Here is an 18350-nt window from a genome sequence, read left to right as displayed (position 1 = left end):
GCTGGAAATAATTCTCCCTAGTGGTTTATATTTTACCTTCTGACTCTCTGAGGCCAGCCATCAGTAAAGGAGCTTCTTTTTCTGCCCTAGCCTGATTTCTCCATGCCTTACAGTCAAAGCACCCAGTATATTCATCAAGATGATCTTACTGTTTTATTCTGACATGAAGCCAACAGCAGTGGCATGAACCCTTATGATTTTAGAGGTGTTGGGAAACTCCCTGACCAACAAATCAAAAGAGTGGCAACACATTCATGACACTGAGATTTTCACCCAGCAACCTGTGACTCCTAGTAGTCCCATTTCTCCCCTCTGCTAGCTGTCTTCCTGTAAACACTTTAGCTATTCTCTTTACTGGCTTTTCATCCAAAATTTAAAAAAAAACCAAATCTATAAGACACGGAAGTGTTAGCATTACATTAAGAAACATTCTTACAGAGTGCGAGCAGTGTCTCAGAAGGCCCACCACCATCTACCCCACCTAAGTGTCAGTTGGTTTTATGTGACTGGGAGGAAGCTAAAACTGAAATGGTAGCAAGGTGTGGAAAGATTTTGTTACTTTTATTAAGTTTTCATGGAAAGAAATATATTAGGCAAAGTGGCATATATTCCTCATCTAGCCCTTTATAATACCCAGGCACCACCTATGTGCTTTCTGGGCTCCCTGTCCTAACATGCTGATGTGGGGCTGCTCTGCTGCCTTGTGTTGTTTGACTGGCTGAGTCTTGGGAGTGATACTCTAGCTTGCCATACTTCTTGTCTTGGCAGGCACATCTGTTTTGACATGTTCCAGGCCAGCCTGTAGTCTTTACCAATCCAGTAGCCACACTTGGCTGCTGGTTGGTGGCTGGGTGCAATCTCCACTTCCTTATGGGTGAGAAACACACACCATAGACTATGAATCGGTGACTGATTACCTCCTAAGGGCTGAGATTAAAGGTGTATCTAATTGTTGAATACCATGTTCAACATCTTTCTTAACTCCATGTAAACAATTCTATGTGGCCTGATGAACTGCGACCCAGAGACTATCTCTCTTATATCCAGTTCTCTCAGTAATAGCCAACCTTCTTAAATTGTCTTCCAGTCCCTTGTATTTACTAGAACTTCAGCATGGCGATATAAAATAAAGTCACAGTTATTGTGTTTCCAAATATTTAGAATTCTGATAAAACCAAGTATTGGAGAAAGTATGGAGAATCAAATTTTGATAAAGTTCATGTGTCACTATAAAGGATAGAACTAACTTGGACAGTAGTATAGCAATAATTAGGCAGGTTGAAGATTATGTGTTGTCTTATATTTCTTCTTTGCTGTGATAAACTTCTATGATAAGACAACCTAGCAAAGAAACTTTCTCTGGCTCACAGTTCTAGGTTATACCCCATCACTGGGAGGAAGTTTACAATTGCAAGAGCATGGGACAACTGTCACAATGCATCCATAGCCAACAAGAAAACAGCTCTACATACTCTAGGCCAGCAATACTCACGCTAATCTCTTTCTCTCCTTTTCCATTAGTCCAAGACTTAGCCATAAACAGGGCACACACATTTTAGGGTGGGTTTTCCCACCTCAGTTAACCCAGTAAAGAAAATCCCTGGGCTAGGAGGATGGTCCAGTAGGTCAAAGGCAGTTCATCCTACACTGTGTGGTGGATTGAGGAAAATACAAGTTGTCCACTGATCCCACACATGAGCCACTGTTGTACATACCCACCTAAACTAATCAGTAAATAGAGAGATTAATTAATTAACTGGTTAACTAATTTTGAGAAGAGAGTAGCCTACAGGCAATTCCACAGGCCCACCTAGTTTAGGCAGACCATCATCTAAATTCCCTTACATATGATTCTATATCTTGCCAAATTGCCAACTGAAATTAACCATTATAAATGCGCATACCTGTGGTTGGGGCTTTATTTCATGTCAAATATCCTAGAGAAAACTTGTCCACATGGAATAGGAACACAGAGGGATGTTCATTGCTGAGATTTTTATAATCATGGAAAATATTAAAGAAATCCCACATACCCTGGTGAGGAGATGGAGAAGTACATTTTCCTGTTTAACAGTTAAAGTGAATGTTTGACTTCTGTGTAAATTAACATGTATAAATTTGATGTATATTGAGTACTGACAATACGGAATATATAGTACCATTTGGGTTCGTTAACAAACAGTAACTGAATATTTTCTGTTGATAATATGGGGATCAGAAGTCTATATGGTGTAGGCTAAGACTAATTCATAGCTGGTTTTGAAAAGTTACAAGAAAAGGATTGCATTGTTAAACTCTTGTCAAGAAAACAAAAACAGAATGCGTGACACAGGATATAACTGACTTTTAGTCCTAAAATATTTCTATTTCCCCCTCTACTCAAAAAACCCTGTGTCCGTACAAATGGCTGGCATGTCAGTACACACACCCTGTTCCTGCATCTCACAGGAAGCTCCAGCATCCCACCTGCTCCCTCTGTGAGCCACCTTATCTTATGTGCTTCCTGGGTTCATCCTGAATTCTCAGGTGTTAGAAAACTTCAAGGTGACCTTCAACCAAAGGGAACACAGATCAGACAGATAATTGCATAGTTTTTGGTTCATCCAAGGAACTGTATTGAGCAATTCTTTATTTTTGGCTCCACACAGGAACCTTGTAGGGTGGAGTCTCAGTGCCCAATAGCACTCCTCCTTGGCTTTGCCCTAGCTCTGCTCCTCTCTATCTGTTCCTCCTGAGCCTACTGGTATCACCACTCAGTAAGCTGATGCACTCCATCTGTATCTTAGGCTCTGCTTTGGAGAACTGCAGAACAAGATAAGGAGTAGACTCCCCCTCCCCCCACACACATACTACCACCCCTCAGGACAGCAAGGAGGAGGGAATACTTGTCACATTTCATTCTTTTACTTAGAAACATCTGCAGCAGGTGTGGCTAACGACTAATGTTTTTAATAGCTAGGTGTACATTGTTGAACTTAAATGATGTGCTGGATTTCTATGAGACACTGCTCTTGCCTCTTCATTCTTTTTTTGAAACCTGATACTGGTGATGCAGAAAATCTGCCTTGTACATGAAATGAAAATGCTCATCAGATCGCAGCCAAAATCAATTTGTTGTAAGAATAAAGTAATGTTTTATGACTTAACTAGGAAGAGAAGGTGCCCACAGCAGTCACATCTAAGGTGACCATCCTCTGCCTTTCTTTTACCTGGAGTGGAGCTGTCTCTCCCAACAGTGGCTGGACATCTAAATCTTTCACGGTGCTAAAGAGGTTTTCTTGAATTCGATGACGGGTTGAACATGACGAGTTAAAAACATATCAAGAGTGGATTGGTTATCTATTCAAAAGTAACAAAATTTGAAGGAAACTTTAAGATAATTTATTAGGAAATTTTCTTTAGGTTCTGGAAAATTTAATGCCACTAAGGGCTTTATGTGCTTGCTGTAAGAGAGGGACAAAAACTGACAAAGAAAATGACAGAAAAGAAGAAAAAACAGAGTGTTTTAAAAGCTTACTAAGCTTACTGGGAGAACAGGATGTTTTTATTAACCATCTTGGGGCTTGAGGCATGTAGGACTGCTTCCAGGGAGAAGCCTTATGTTCTTTTCTGCATGCCAGCATTGTGACAGTCACGACTGTGGTCTCACAAAGCAAAGCAAAATGCCTTGTGTAGGCCTCAAAGCAGTGAACTCTCTTCCTGATGCAGAATCCTTCTGTGATACAGGGCTCTCCTGTGGCCCAGTGGCTCTGCATTAAGAATATCTAGAGTGATACTTTCAGCTTATAATTTCAATCATGTTTCTCCTTGCTGTAGACCGGGTGTTCATATCCCCCCAATATTAAATGTGGGAGTTCCAACCCATCGTGATCATCCTTGGAGATGAGATCTTTGGCTTGGATTTAGGGTTAGATGAGATTTTGAGGGTAGAGCCCACGACACGTGAGGATGCAGTGGGAAGGCAACTACCTACAAGTCAGAAGGACAGCCCTCAAAAAGCGCCAGTATTCTACGGCTTCGATCTTAGTCTTCTAGCTTTCTCAGCTGGGGCGATAAATTTCCATTGCTTACTTCACTTAGAGTGTATTTCATTTTGAGTAATAACACAACTAATATACTCTCTCCTTGCCCACAAAAAGACTTTTGGCCACAGAGCTTCCAGGATCTGGCTTTAACAGCTTCTCCAGGTTCACTTTCATGGCTTCCCCTCTTCCTCCAGTCCTCCATCATGCCAGCTTCTTAAATAAACGTGCTCCCCATCTGTTTTTCACATCCCTGCTTGCAAGGTCTTTAGTACTTGGCACGTATGAAGGTCCAATGAACACTCTGAAATGAATTCACAGGGGAGATTAGAGGCTAGCCATTTCTATTGCAGTGATGCAGGTGATTGAGGAGGAGAAAAGATGTCTAGAGAAGCATATAAAAGGCCAAGGGAATGGGACTAGAGAGATGGTTCAGCAGTTAAGAGCACTGGCTCCTCTTCCAGAGGTGCTGAGTTCAATTCCCAGCAACTGCATGGTGGCTCACAACCATCCATAATGAGATCTGGAGACCTCTTTTGGCCTGCAGGCAAACATGCAAGCATGCAGACAGAACACTATGTACATAATAAATAAATGAATCTTTTAAAAAGAGCAGGGCTACTGACCACTCTGAGTAATTACTGTTTTAAGTAGGCCAACTCTAGCTTTTACCCTGATTTCTTGGATTTCATTCCATCGTACACTTAGAAACACTGAATCCTGTATGTTACACTTTGTATGTACTATATCGGGATACAAAATAATAAATTTTGTTATGGAATTTCAAATACACATGCAGTTTTACATTGTTATCATTCAGGCCTCTTCCTGTAGTAAGTAAGATAAAAATCAGTGCCTTTCAGGAACACCAAAGGAGCATTTGAATAAAATCATTATATATATGTATGTATTTATGTATATGTATATGTATATCCATCCATCCATCCATCCATCCATCCATCCATCCATCCATCCATCCAACAAGTACTGAACCAGACTATAACTGCACAGAGGGCTCTGACAGTCTCTAGGCAGGTACAGATGACCTAGTAACCATTCCATGCAGATAGCATAAACAGAGGGACCTAGAGATTTGATATTGAAAGTCAGTACCATGAAAGTATTATCAGTCATCTCTTGTTGGTAACTAAGAAACTGTTTATCAGTAAAATTTCAATACAAATGGATCCCGAAAATAAGTTAAAAATTTTATATGATTTCACATAAAATTTGCATATAGGTTTAGCAACCCAGATAGAATCTTTTCTAGAATGTGGTGATATATTATTTATGATGCATTAAACATTGCCTGAGGATTCAGAAAGCAAAGTCAGCCTCAAGCTATAGTGATCAGGCAGTGGTTCGTACACTCCTTTAATCCTGGGATTTAGTAGATAAAGACAGATAAGTCTTTCTGAGTTCAAGGCCACCCAGGGCTACATGAGATTGAATCAGTCTAAAAGAGTAACAGAGCTCAGGCCTTTAATCCCAGCACTAGAGAGGTATAAAAGATAGGAGCAGGGTCTTCAATAGTCAGGATTCTCCAGCCATATTCAGGAGAGCACAGCAGTCTGGAGTTACAGTCTGAGGTGTGGTGAAGCCAGAATCTTACAGTCTGAGGTAGAGGTAAGAGCTAGCGGCCGGCTGCTTTGTTTCTCTGATCTTCAGCTTGAAGCCTGAGCCTCAATATCATCCTCTGGGTCTTTTATTTTTCGTGCAACAGTAGAAAGAGAGGTTTCTTTTCTCTTGGGGCATGAGGTGAGGGAACCTGGACTTTAGAGCTAGCAAAATTTGTGGCACATTAAGGATATTGATTTGATCTCTGTTGTAGTTTTTCCATTTGGTAGTTTAGGTGATTTTTTATTATTTATTTACTTATGTAATAAATGTTATTTGCACCAAAAATGACCTTAACCTGAAAGGTACAATGGAACCTGGTACATGTAACATGCCTTTAATTGCAGCATTTGGAAAACTTGGACAGTTCAAGGCCAGCCTGGTTTAATAGGTCCAAGCCAGAGGACCTGTGATGTCCTCTGAAGAAAGGAAAGGAATGGCACCTTGTCATTTTCCCTGTAGAGCCTGTATGTGGCATGTTCTCCTTTGCTCTCGCCCAGGGCCTACCTTTGCTGTATTGTAAAAAGCATTGTTGTAGGGAGAACCGTGTTCCTTGCCTTTCTTTACAGCAGTGTTCTCAGCCTTCCTAACTGCAGCCCTTTACTGCGGTTCCTCAGGTTGTGGTGACCCCAACCATCAAATTATGACGTTGCTACTTGATAGCTGTGATTTTGCTACTGTCACGAATCTTATTGCAAATATCTGTCATACAGGACACCCGATATGCAGCACCTGTGAAAAGGGCACTTGAATCCCTAAAGGAGTTGTGACCCACAGGTTGAGAACCATTGTTTAAGAGAAACAGATCCAGGTGGGGGGAGGGAGTTCTGTTTCAGTAAATGGGCTCGTGGGTACTGTCTGAGATGTGGGGCAGCCTGGGACACTGGCAGAAGTCATGACAACAGTCTTGAGAAGATTTTTTTCTCTGCCACAGTGACTTTGATTTTGCTGCAAAAGCTTTTCATGTGATTGGATGAAACCTGCCCACATTGTTAAGGATAATTCCCTTTACTCTACCTCTGTAATAGTAGGTTCCTAGCACCCATTCCTTAGTGATTGTTGAATAGTTAGATTCTATAACCCAGCTGATTATCTCAGAGGCAGGCATAGTAGTGTTGCTTGTAAGTTGTCATACAATTCTCTCTTTTCCAAGTCCACAAACTCTGGTCCCATTTTATAGATGAAGAAAGAGGTTCTGGGAAATTTGCATATAAAAAAATTCGCAAAAGTCTAGTGTCTCTGATTAACGAAAGCCCAGGTGGACGCCCTCCTTGCCTTGCAGACAGAGTTATCAGGCATTGTGCTCTCAGTCACTTGTTATGCAAGTCTAAAACATCATTATTAACATCGTGCCTTTTCTCTTTGTGAGGTCTGTTTCTTTACTGAAGGAAATTTGTGACTCACCTTTTAACAGAGTTGAAGAAACAAGCCCAATTACATAATGTTGTCTTAGGTCTTGTAAGACTGTGATGCTCCTGAGGTAGACAAAGGGAACTAAACTCTTCTGCCGTCAGAGTTGGAAGCTCTATGGAATGCCACTTTCCTCTAGTAAACTGCCCTCATGACTTGTTCTTTATCCACTGGAGAACTACGTTATGGGAGGGACTAGAAAAGAGCTTCTTAAAATATTCTGGTATGGTACCCACTTAACAGTTTTCTGTGAGGCAAAAATAAGGTTATTTGCTAATGAAACTGTAGAAGTAATATTTACAATGTGCCTTCCTAGGGAGGGGCTTGCTCTCCACAAAGCACAAGAGGTAAGCTTGCCAGCTTCCTTAGAAGTGTATCTGGAAGTAATTAGGCCTGTCATCTAACGGACGCTTTTGCTTTGAAGCAATGGAGATTAGATGGTGATTACTTTTCACCCCAGTGAACCAAGCAGAAAGTGCTCTCAGAAGTTCTCAACCTGCGGGTGGAGACCCCTTTGGGTCAAAAGACCTTTTGACAGAATTCGCCTAAGACCATTGGAAAACACATATATTTACATTATTATTCATAACAGTAGCAAGATTAGAGTTACAAAATAGCAATGGAAATAATTTTATGGTTGTGTCACCCCAAAAGGAGCTGTATTAAAGGATCACAGCATTAGGAAGGTTGAGAACCACTGATAAAGATTGATGCCTACATTTTCTGCATAGTATTTGACGAGGATAGGGCAGGCCCTGAAGAAAGACCAACTAGTTAGCCTCACCCAAGTTTCTTTCAAGGGTTTTCGCTGTAGATAGTCAGAGGAAATCAGTCTTTATTCTGTTGAATCTTTTTAGCTAACAAAAATTCTGCCTTCTATGAAAGAGTTCCAGTGTTCTACTACTTAGTCTCAGAAATAGTCAGAATTTGTTCAAACTAGACGATCCATAAAAATACCTTTACTTATAAATATGAAAATTTTAAATGTCTGGATGGCAAAGATCAATGTATATTTTTTTGAAATCCATTTTCTGAAACATCGTGCCATTTAAGCATTCCAGTTTAACCACTGAAAAAAGCTGGTGTGAGACTCATATTCCATAAAGGGAATCTACCCTGTCTTCCACCCATGGGAGTGGCACCATCTGGAATAGTCTAGCTCTGCACACAGAAACCCGGAGTTATGAAAGTGCTGCTAAGATGAACCTTTCTGCCATACTGTCAACCGTTGCATTCAGAGTTTCTACTTGTTGAAATGAGTGTCACTAAAGACATTAATAAGGACTAATTGGTGTGCTTCCAGTCTCTGGGATGACAGACTACAGAAAGAGAAAACAGACTAGCATGCTAAGGGATAGCTTAGACAGCTTCTGTGTGAAGGGCTTGAAACTTCATTTTATCAAAATGTAAATAAAAGCTGAAAGTTCTACCCTGTGTGTGTGAGACATGTTTTTTGTTAAGTCATAATAACTCTTAAACATGGATGCAAGTCTGAGGGAGGGTAGCTTCTCTAGCAAATCCTGCCTAAAGAAGACTTATTATTTTAAGAATTACTTTTGAAAATTTGCAGCATTCTCTTCCACACATCATCTGGTTTAAAATTGTAAAGTGATCTAGTGCTGAGTGATGTTGGTCCCACTTCTCAGGTGAAGAAAGAAATTAAGACAGAAGTATTATGCATTTTCCTCTTTACAAGTGAGAGATCACCTTGTAAGTACTGAAATGTATGCCTCAAGTGTCTGGAGAAGGAAAGAGAAGTGAAAGACGCTGCAATTATATTAATTAAAAATATAAAATAAATACAACCTGTGTCCATCAAAAATACCTACCATACATATTAGTTGTTTGAATTTTCTGGGTTTTTTTTTAATCCTATTCCTTACCGAGACAAAATATATTTAGCTGGTATCTCTAATTCATAGAGGTTCAGAGCCAATGCTGATTCACAAGGTCTTCCATTAGTTATTCTCATCAGGGTACTCTTTCTCTTGCCTCTGATCATTATGTTCATTACTGTCAGACATTTTTAAGTCAAACACATACAGTAAGAGTTCTCCATTTTCCACATTAGAGTTCAACTGGGCAAAAGTCCTTTGTAATTTTGCTAGTGAAATAGCTCCAAGTACTCTGATGGTTGATGAGTCTCGTTAAGATTCGTGAAGAAGTCTTCCCCCATGAAGAGCCTTACCCTCCATGGGGAATGGTGTGGGGATTGGGTGAGGGGTTGGGGGAGCTTGTAGATGGGCAAGGGAGGAGGGGTGGGAGAGGGAGCTGGGATCAACATGTAAAGCATGCATGTTTCTAATTTAAATAAAAATATATTGAGAAAAAAAGAGTCATGAAGAAGTCTGAAAGTGTTCTGCTAGGTTGAGCAATCACTGATGATGGAGAACTTCGGTGTACATTTTAAACAATATATAGGATTTGAAGAACAGAAAAGGGGATAGGTAAAGCATAAGAAATAAAAACGGCATGTTTGGTGTATAGCAAAGAAACTTGGCTTTGTATGAGAGACAGTGGAATGTTGTTTCTGACTAAATCGCAATTGTTCAATTTTACCAATAAAACCCAGGAGCCAGATGCTGGTGTGAAAACCTGCTAGCTCAGAGAGGTGGAGAAAGCACCCAGCTTACCCTCCTCTCTGTCAACATTCTAGAAAGCGAGCTTTCTCTTACTCTGCCTCAAACAAAACTCTTCAAACTGAATGTCCCTCCCTTGTAAGTCCTGTGCCTCTCTCTGTCCACCTTACTGACTCCATCTTACTCTCTATGGCCATTTCCTGCCAACTGGTGGCTTGCTCTGCCTCTTAACCTACAATTGACTTTATTTAATCTTGTTTACAATACTCTAGTAGACTGCTCTTAGAGTCAAGGTATTTGTTAGGCCTGAGCCACACCCCAACTAGAAACAGGTTTTTCCAGGAAATAACACAATCTCAGGGGTCACAGTGTGATCAAATATCGTGCAGCACCAGGAGATAAAGTGGATCAAAAACAGAGGTAAACAGAGAAGTTAGGACCTAAATAAGAGGTGAAAGAGTCCATAGACTAACGTAATCCTTTTATGGTGAGGAGACCTGGCTCTAACATATTTGGTAAATGAAATGTAGTGCTGCCCAGGATCAGAGCTGCATAGAGAAGATGGAGCCGGAGGTGACAGGTGGCTGGAGGGCTGATTAGTCACTGTTGCCAAGCAGGTCAGCGTTCTCTGGACCAGGGACAGTAGTTATTTGTTGGAGATGTCTCTTGTTGCAGATTCTCCTTTGCATCATGTTTATTTAGCAGACAGACAACAGCCTGAGAGTGTGCAGAATCAGAACTAAGCATTGGATGTAAACTAGACCTGATTGCTGTTGTTATTGGAAAGCTGTAGTTTCTGAAAGACTGCCTAGAGTGATCAGTCTTATTTGCCCCTCTCAGTTCACTTTGGCTAATCTTTACCCAATTCTTCTTAGGGAATATAATCAAGAGTAGGATAAAGGCGGGTACAGTCATCGGTTTAGATTTTTTAATTTGAAAGATTATTGGTTAGATTAAAACACAGTACATAAGAATAGTGACAGAGACAAATAGAAGTACAACCTCCCTTTTATACTAAAGAGGTGCCATCGGCCATCTTGAACCGTTAATGTTATAGATTTTTAGATGACATTGGGGAGTTTTATTTGTTGTACCCAAACTCTGAACCCTCAAATCGCCAAGAAACATGATTCAATACAAAAGCAAAGAGTTTTTAATTTTACAAGTTAACTCCATTCCCCAGTCCATCCAACACAGCGAATGAAGCAGGCTGATCCAGGCAGGGGACTTGGAACAGCAGTGAGACAGGGATTATATTGGAGTAGAGCAAGCAGAGTGTCTGGGGGGGGGGGTCTGCTAGTTGCATAGCAACAGTCTCAGGAAGATGCATCTTCAGGCTTGGGCGGCCTGTCCTGCGTTGATTGGTCAACTACAGCTGCAGGAATGTTGCTATGCCTGGAGGCCCTCCCAGGGTGGTTGCTGTGCTCTGCACTCCAGCACTCCACTGTTACCATAAAGCACATCCAGAACACGCCATCTAACCTCTGATTGGTTCTTTGCCACGTGAAGGGGATCTGGCGGTTTATTCCCAGTAAGTAGGGAAGGTCAGAAGCTCAGCACAAGTTACTGAGTCTTTTCTGCAGTCTGTCATGGCTGTCAAAGCTGGGGGCTGATTCCTTCAGTATTTAGGTGTTGTTTTAGGTTTGTCTCTGTTATGAATAGAAAGAGTGCCTGTTCTGTACTTTTCTGTTTAAATCAATAGCTTTTACTTAGTTTAAGTAAGTGAGCAAATTTGCAAAGGACTAGAATATTCAATGGTATCAGAAATACTCAATATATTAACTATTATGATATCTTAGTTTTAGGATCCACTTCTGTGGAAAATGATAGCACAAAATAAACAGATACCTGATAATAATGCCAGAAGCCATCATCATTGGATATGCAGGCTCAAGAGACCCATTTCCCTTACTTTAAGTATTACTCATGAGAAGTTAAGTTTTAGTGGCAATTATTCAAACAAAAAGAGATATTTGCTATACTCCTACAGAATAAGTCAACTTATTTTAAGTAGCCCAATATTTATCTCTGTGCCAATATATATATGTATATATATGTGTATATATATGTGGAAAATATCAAAGGTAATAGGTGGAAGTTATTTTTGAGTACTGGTTCTCTTTCAGGAATATAACTTGAAAGTTGCATATCAACCAGTCAATTAATATATCATCAGTATGAACATACATGCCGGCTTCATTCATTCTGTGTGGTTTACCATTTCAAAGAAGTTTAAATGTCACCTTTGGCAGAAAAAAAAGAAATAATTGTTCTTGCCCTAGTCTAGTTGTGTTCTCTTTTCTTCTCCACCCATTTTTGGTCATGCTCTGTAAACAAAATAGCTGAAGCCAGTAGAGTAATTAGTACGAGTTACAAATCACTAGCATGACCCTAGTGTCCCATTGATATCTAGAGTCAGCTACTGTGGTGCTTATTGATCGAGGGGTATAGAAAAAAGGGAAATAAAACCAGTTCTTAGTTGCACCATATTATTGAAAATGTGTTATGAATTTTTGTGATTTGCATGAAAGTCATGTAGTTTTTAAGAGTTGATAAAAACTGGATTATCTCCTCAGTATCAGAATTATCTCATTTTAATACACATAGAGGCATTTCTTAGCTACATGCTCGATGGGGGATGTCCTTCTGTATATATGTTTCTCTTATTGATTGATGAATAAAACACTGTTTGGCCAATAAGAAGAGGAAAATTCTGGGTAAAGTAGGCAGAAGAGCCCACCAGAGACAGATGCCATGTAGCTGCCAAAAGGAGAAACAGGTCCAGGCATTCTTCAGTAAACCCAAGACCATGCGGAAATACATAGGTTAATAGAAATGGGTTAATAATAGTGTATGTGTGTTTATTTGGGGGTAGAATAGCAGGGGACATGCAGGACAAATAACCCTCACACAACACATGCTTTTGGTATCTATTTGGAAGTAATTGAAGAACTGTGACCACAATTACAGGTCACATGAGGGGTCTCACTATAATGATCACCTGATAAGAGAATTTGGACATGGTGAGTTTTTCCAACATTAGAAACAGTTGTATTGAACAGAGATGTCAATTTATAGTCACAGTAGATTAGAGTTTGCTTGCCCCAAAACAATGGTCAACTATATATTTTGAGCATAAGCAGAAGAAGGACTGAAATAGTAGCTAAATTACTGTAACTAAGCAAAGTGACATAGATATAAATTTATTGCTATTATTTTCATTAATCTTTCCATTTGAAACATTGAACCTTTATCTATGATTACATTAAAGAAAATTTTGGCTTCTCAAAGTGTAGAATGAAAATTAAACAAACTGCTGAGAAGCAGGTATACACCTTCCTAGGGAGTAGAGTTTGTTGTATAAATCTCTGGTTCAAATTTAGGTTCTTATACACATAATTTTCATGACACCTCCATGTACCTCATCTGTGAATATTCTATCCCATGCTGGTGCAATAAACAGTGGCATCTTAGGGCAGTAATGGTAGTCTCTTCTGAATATTTTCCTCTTGGCAGAAGACAGAAAAAGGCAGAAAGAAAGAAAGGGTAAGAAAGTCATCTCAGGGACCACCAAGAGCTTGCCAGTACTTTTAGATCCAGGAGTTGGAGCTAGGTCTCCAGAAACCCCTACAAGAACCATGAGCCAAGCTCACTGAGAAAATCTGAATCACTATGAAGTTTGCTGCAGGCAGACCACAGTGCACACTCTCAGCCAAGCAACTCTTGAAGGATGTTAGAACTTCACTATCTGTTTGTGTGAACTTTGTGTAATTCAGTCATGTTTTGGGCAAAAACATGTATCTGCCTTTACAGTTAGGGTATTTGGAAAAATTCAATAATCCTGTCTTTGATGAAATCTTTTTCTGTGATCTTGTCGTATTTTTATTGTCCTTAATTTGAATCATTATTTCAGAAAAGACTAGTATATCCACTTTTATTAACATGAATATTATATGTGAACTATGATAACTGATAAATATGAGATGTCTAGTAATGGGATATGATTGAGTAGCAAGGAAATGCCTGAACATAGTTTGATATAGCTCAGCACCTGCTTGCGTCGATATAAACAGGGAGAGTAGAAAGCAAGTCCTTTTATCTGGAATCATAGGGCTCATTTCTTAATAGTTAAATGGATGGCTGTGATTATCTGTTCAATAGCCCATTGAGGAGCAGGTTGAACAAGTAGCAATTTTCTACCTAGGAGCAGTTTAGATCCTTTATCAGAGGAAAATGATTATCGTGTGATGCTGGTGTTCCTTAAGAGTTACAAAGGAAAATGTTAGCAATTAGGTAGTTGTAAAGTAATTTGTGTAATAGAAAGAGCACGGGGTTGAAATCAGAAGATGCAGCTTTGAAGTCCAGCTCCAGTACCCACCAGATGCATAACCTGTAGGCTGTTGCTTAGCCACTATAAGCTAACACTATGCTGCCACGAGAACGGAGCGGCCTACCACAGTCGGAGAGTGGTTCCAAGGTTACGTAGGTGCTGCTTCTGAAAGTGCTCGAAACTTTTAACAGGGTTTTGTAAAGGAAAGAAACAATTTCTAATGTTTCCTTTTTGTTGTTACCTTCTGCAGAAAGTGAGTGAGAAGGTTGGAGGAGCTGAAGGCACCAAGCTAGATGATGACTTCAAGGAAATGGAACGGGTGAGTCTTCACTTCTTAGCCTTCCCTTGGCATGGGGTTTGTCCACTGGAAGAGGGGAGTCTGAAGCTGCCTAGAACTAGTCTCCAAGTGTTCTGTTTAAAAACAAACAAGCAAAAACACGCTCCTTTCACTGCATGCTTAGAAGTACAAACTGGAACGCAGCCTGTCTTCCCTGTGTCCATCCAGAGAACAGAAACACTGAAGATGAATGGCGCGGTGTGCTTTCCCTGAGAGATTTTGTCATCACTTGCCCTAGTCATGGTGATGTATGTAGAGCTGTGCTTACATTTTGGTGAAAGAAAAGGTAATAAAATGGAGAATGATGTCTCAAATCTCGTAAGGGACTTTGAGTCTCTCTCCGATTTCAGTGCACTTTCCTATGAGGATGGTTCCCACCAGAGGCAAGTCAGAATAGTGAGGAGAGAGCAGTTTGGGAGTCCAGTGGACCTGGCCTAGACTCTGCTTTCACCACGATTGGAAAAGTCCAGTTTTTTCTCTGAGTTTCTATTTTCATATGGCAGTACATGCGAATACTGATGCCCACTTAGGAATGTTTCTGGTTGACTAAAGACAAGTAAATTATTTAGCACTCTGTCTGAAACATAGGTCCCCAACAAGTGAGGCTGGGGTTTGTGAATTAAATCTCTTTTTCTCTTGGGATATTCCATGTCCTTTCTCTTCCACTTTGAGGTTGTCCGTAGCAAGAGATGTTTAGACTTAAGGGGATGAGTACGTGTTGAAATGTTCAACGAATACTGTGCCTGGGAAGTGAAGGCCAAGTCCCTGTGCTGAAAGAGGGTGTTGTGAGCCCGTGGTACCCAGAGAGCACATTTAAGCATTGTTAATGTTTTGCCTCTGCACACTATTGTAACAAATATTTTTCTTTATATTATAGTTTGGCTTTCTCAGAAGATTTTTATGGGCCTAATTTTTTGTTTTGTTTAGTTTTTTGTATTTTTTTATTAGTCTATCTCATTTCCAGTGGGCTGCTTTGCTACATTTCTGATGAGGAAAACATAATGTTCCTTGATGCTTCCCATCTTTTCAGTTTTCCTCCTAATGGGTTCATAGATAAACTAAAAATTGCTTACTTCTAGCGTCTGTGCACACAACGTAGATATTCCCGAATATGTGGCATTCACAGTCTAGAAGTGAGGACGGAAGAGATATGTAATGACACTGTGATATAGCCAACTAAGCTCTGGCTGGAGACTTTGGTGACCTTCTGGTGGAGCCTGAACAGGAGGTCAGAACTAAGTGTGTTTCAAGTAAAGGAAGGAACACTGAAACAAGCAGGAGAGAACAGTGGAGCTCCTGAAAAGATGAGGACAAAATGCCAGCTCGTATGAAGTACAACTGGGCAGTTCCAGCCTGGCCAGCCATCCTGCATCTGTTCCTTACCTTGGCTTTGCCAGTGGCTGCCCATGGCTGATATCCCATACCAGTGTTCTGAGTCTTGCCCCAAAGCCTGAGAATTTAGCTCTCATACCCAGTACCTGGCAGCTACTTTGTCCAACTAAAGTCAAAGTCTGTCCCTATTTCCCATCTCCTCTTGATCTTCACCCAAGGCTGATAAACACTTGACTGGTAGAAATAGTAGCTTAGCCATCCTGTGTCGACTCCATGCCTCTAGATAGACACACATCCTCGGGATGGCAGCTTCGCTTCTTCCCGAGGAACCCACAGATTGTTGACGTGCACCAGCCTCTGAGCACTTGCTCAGCTATCTCGCCTTTCACTCCTCTTGAGAGCACTTACAGCACGCTGCATAGCTAAATACCATGCCATTATGGAAGCTTAGGCAAATAGTTAGGAATTGGAAGTGTGCAGGTGTCAAGAGTTACTCCTGCACTGCACATCTGCCCTGACTAAAGCTGATAGACTAGGTGTCTGACTACAAAGCTAAGACAAGCCAGCTCTTTGTGTTTTAAATAAAATTAAAAAGCAAAGGGAATGTGGAAGATGGAGTTTAATCACTGAGCAGCTAATTAGACCTTTGGAGATTTATTTTGCTCTGAAATCCATGCCAGTCTTACAAACTAATTAAAATGAGAGGATCTTGCCAGGCATTTTACTTTAGGCAAATATCCACAGACTTCCCTCAGAGTCTGAAGATGAAGTGTAAGATTTATGTTCCCTATTTCATCAAAAGTCTCTGGGGTGTTTGTTTCAAATCTAGATACTCCTGTAATAATAAAGCAAACTTCTGATTGAAGAACCTACCTCTGTTCCTGCAGTTGGGTTTTTCTCTAAGTAAACTCAGATATTTGGATTTCAGTACCATGTAGAGATAGTTTAATTTGATTTTATTGCACACATCCTGTGTCTTATCTGTAATTTTCCTAAAGTTCATACTCTACTTGTACCGAATGTATTGGGAGGTAGATTATTGAAGAACACTTGCTGTGGACTTCGAATCTTAATAAGTTAGGTACTCACAAAAATCTTTTAACTCAGTGTCTCCAAGCCTACAAAAGCATCATCACCGTCTGACCTTTCACAGTTGGGTTTCTGCTCAGCAAATGTTTGAGGTGGAGAAAGCTTTATTTAGTTGTACTCTCAGAGGCGCAATTAGTCAACAATATGAAATAAATTAGAGGTCTGAAGCGAGCAGTACTCCAGGGAGACAGGTGGCTGTTCCTAGAAGTTCTCTCTAATCTCAACCTAATCAGCTCTGCTGCTAAGATGCAGGGCCACTGCAGCCTGGTGCCTGAGGTCTCTGGCTGTGTTGTCTCCACAGGAGCCTTGCCCTTAATCATTGTTCTCTTTCTCTTAAGTACCTTGCACGGAGTTGCTTTCATTTTAACTGTAAATGTTTTCATTGCTTATCGCTTTCATTAAATATAGGCCAAATTCCTTTCTGTGATCCAGACATTTGAAAATTTCTCCTTTATAAAGCTGCAGATTTTTGTTCTTGATGGTTGTTAATAGAATACTCTGGGGGCTGGAGAGACGGCTTATAGGTTAAGAGCACTGACTGCTCTTTCAGAGGTCATGAGTTCGATTCCCAGCAACCACATGGTGGCTCACAACCATCTGTAATGAGATCTGGTGCCCTCTTCTGATGTGTACATGGAGGCAGGGTGTTGTATTCGTAATAAATAGATAAATTTAAAAAAATAGAAGGTTCCTTCTCAAATTTCTATCAGTTGCTACAGTAACACTGAATGTGTATGTGTCTGTGTGTGGGGGTGGGGGGCTGTTGTATTCATTATTTAACTTGGAAAATATGTAAATGCCTTCATGTCCCAGACATTGTGCTGAGAACTAGAAACATGGAGGTACATGAGGCCCAGTCACTGAAGGAGCTTTCAATTTGGGTAGTAAAAAAGGGAATATAAATAGATACTAAGTAAATATAGTGCTTAGTGCCCTGGAAGGATTTCTATTAAAGACACCAGAGAGAGGCCAAACACAGGTGTCTTGGAACAGTGGAAACTTCTAGAAGAGAGATGGCTGAACTGAATCTTCAAATCTTCTCTGTACTGCATATGAGTATCATGAAAGACTCCCAGTCAAGGGGTATAGAGTCTTTCTGCAACTTGGAAACCATCTTGGGAAATTCTTTGTTTAAACTACAAAAGGCTCTGGGCTAGAAACATGGAAATAAACCCTTTAAATAAAACTAGAACTCCTAAAGGAGAGGCTCAAGTTTTAAGAAAGGCAGATCTTGAGAGAGAAATGAAAAGCTGCCATTCCAGTTGAATGTGAGAGGGTGAATGCCGATGGAAGTATGCAATGTGAAGGGAGCTGGTAGAGCGTGTCCGTGGTCATTGCCCTCAGACCTTAGTTACTGCAGGGAGAGAGGCTTAGTCTCATCCAATCCCTAGTGAGAGAACAGGATTCATGAACAGAAACCACCTGCCTCACTTTCAGGGAGCATTTCTGTTCACCAAAGTTTGCTTTGAAGAAGCCACAGAAATCACCAAATTCCCTACCTGCTCACAGTGAAACACAGGCTAAGCCTACAGTTCCCAGCTGTCATGGGAGGCATGCTAGTCATTGCTTGAGTTTTGTAGCAAGTAATTTTCTACTAATTATGCACTTTTAAAAGTGATATGTTTCAAATGGGA

General features: G+C 40.5%; 1 protein-coding gene across 1 annotated transcript in view; it reads left to right on the top strand.

The window, feature by feature from the left end:
* Sh3gl2 (SH3 domain containing GRB2 like 2, endophilin A1) overlaps positions 1 to 18350 on the top strand; it is a 184923-nt gene that overhangs the window by 119020 nt on the left and 47553 nt on the right. The window contains exon 2 of the mRNA XM_040757204.1: positions 14209 to 14277. Coding sequence (XP_040613138.1) covers positions 14209 to 14277 — 69 coding nt within the window. The remainder of the gene's footprint in view (positions 1 to 14208; positions 14278 to 18350) is intronic.

The sequence above is a fragment of the Mesocricetus auratus genome, unplaced genomic scaffold (genome assembly GCF_017639785.1).
Source record: "Mesocricetus auratus isolate SY011 unplaced genomic scaffold, BCM_Maur_2.0 Super-Scaffold_100014, whole genome shotgun sequence".
Taxonomy (NCBI): Eukaryota; Metazoa; Chordata; class Mammalia; order Rodentia; family Cricetidae; genus Mesocricetus; species Mesocricetus auratus.
This window is presented reverse-complemented; position numbering and strand designations above follow the sequence as displayed.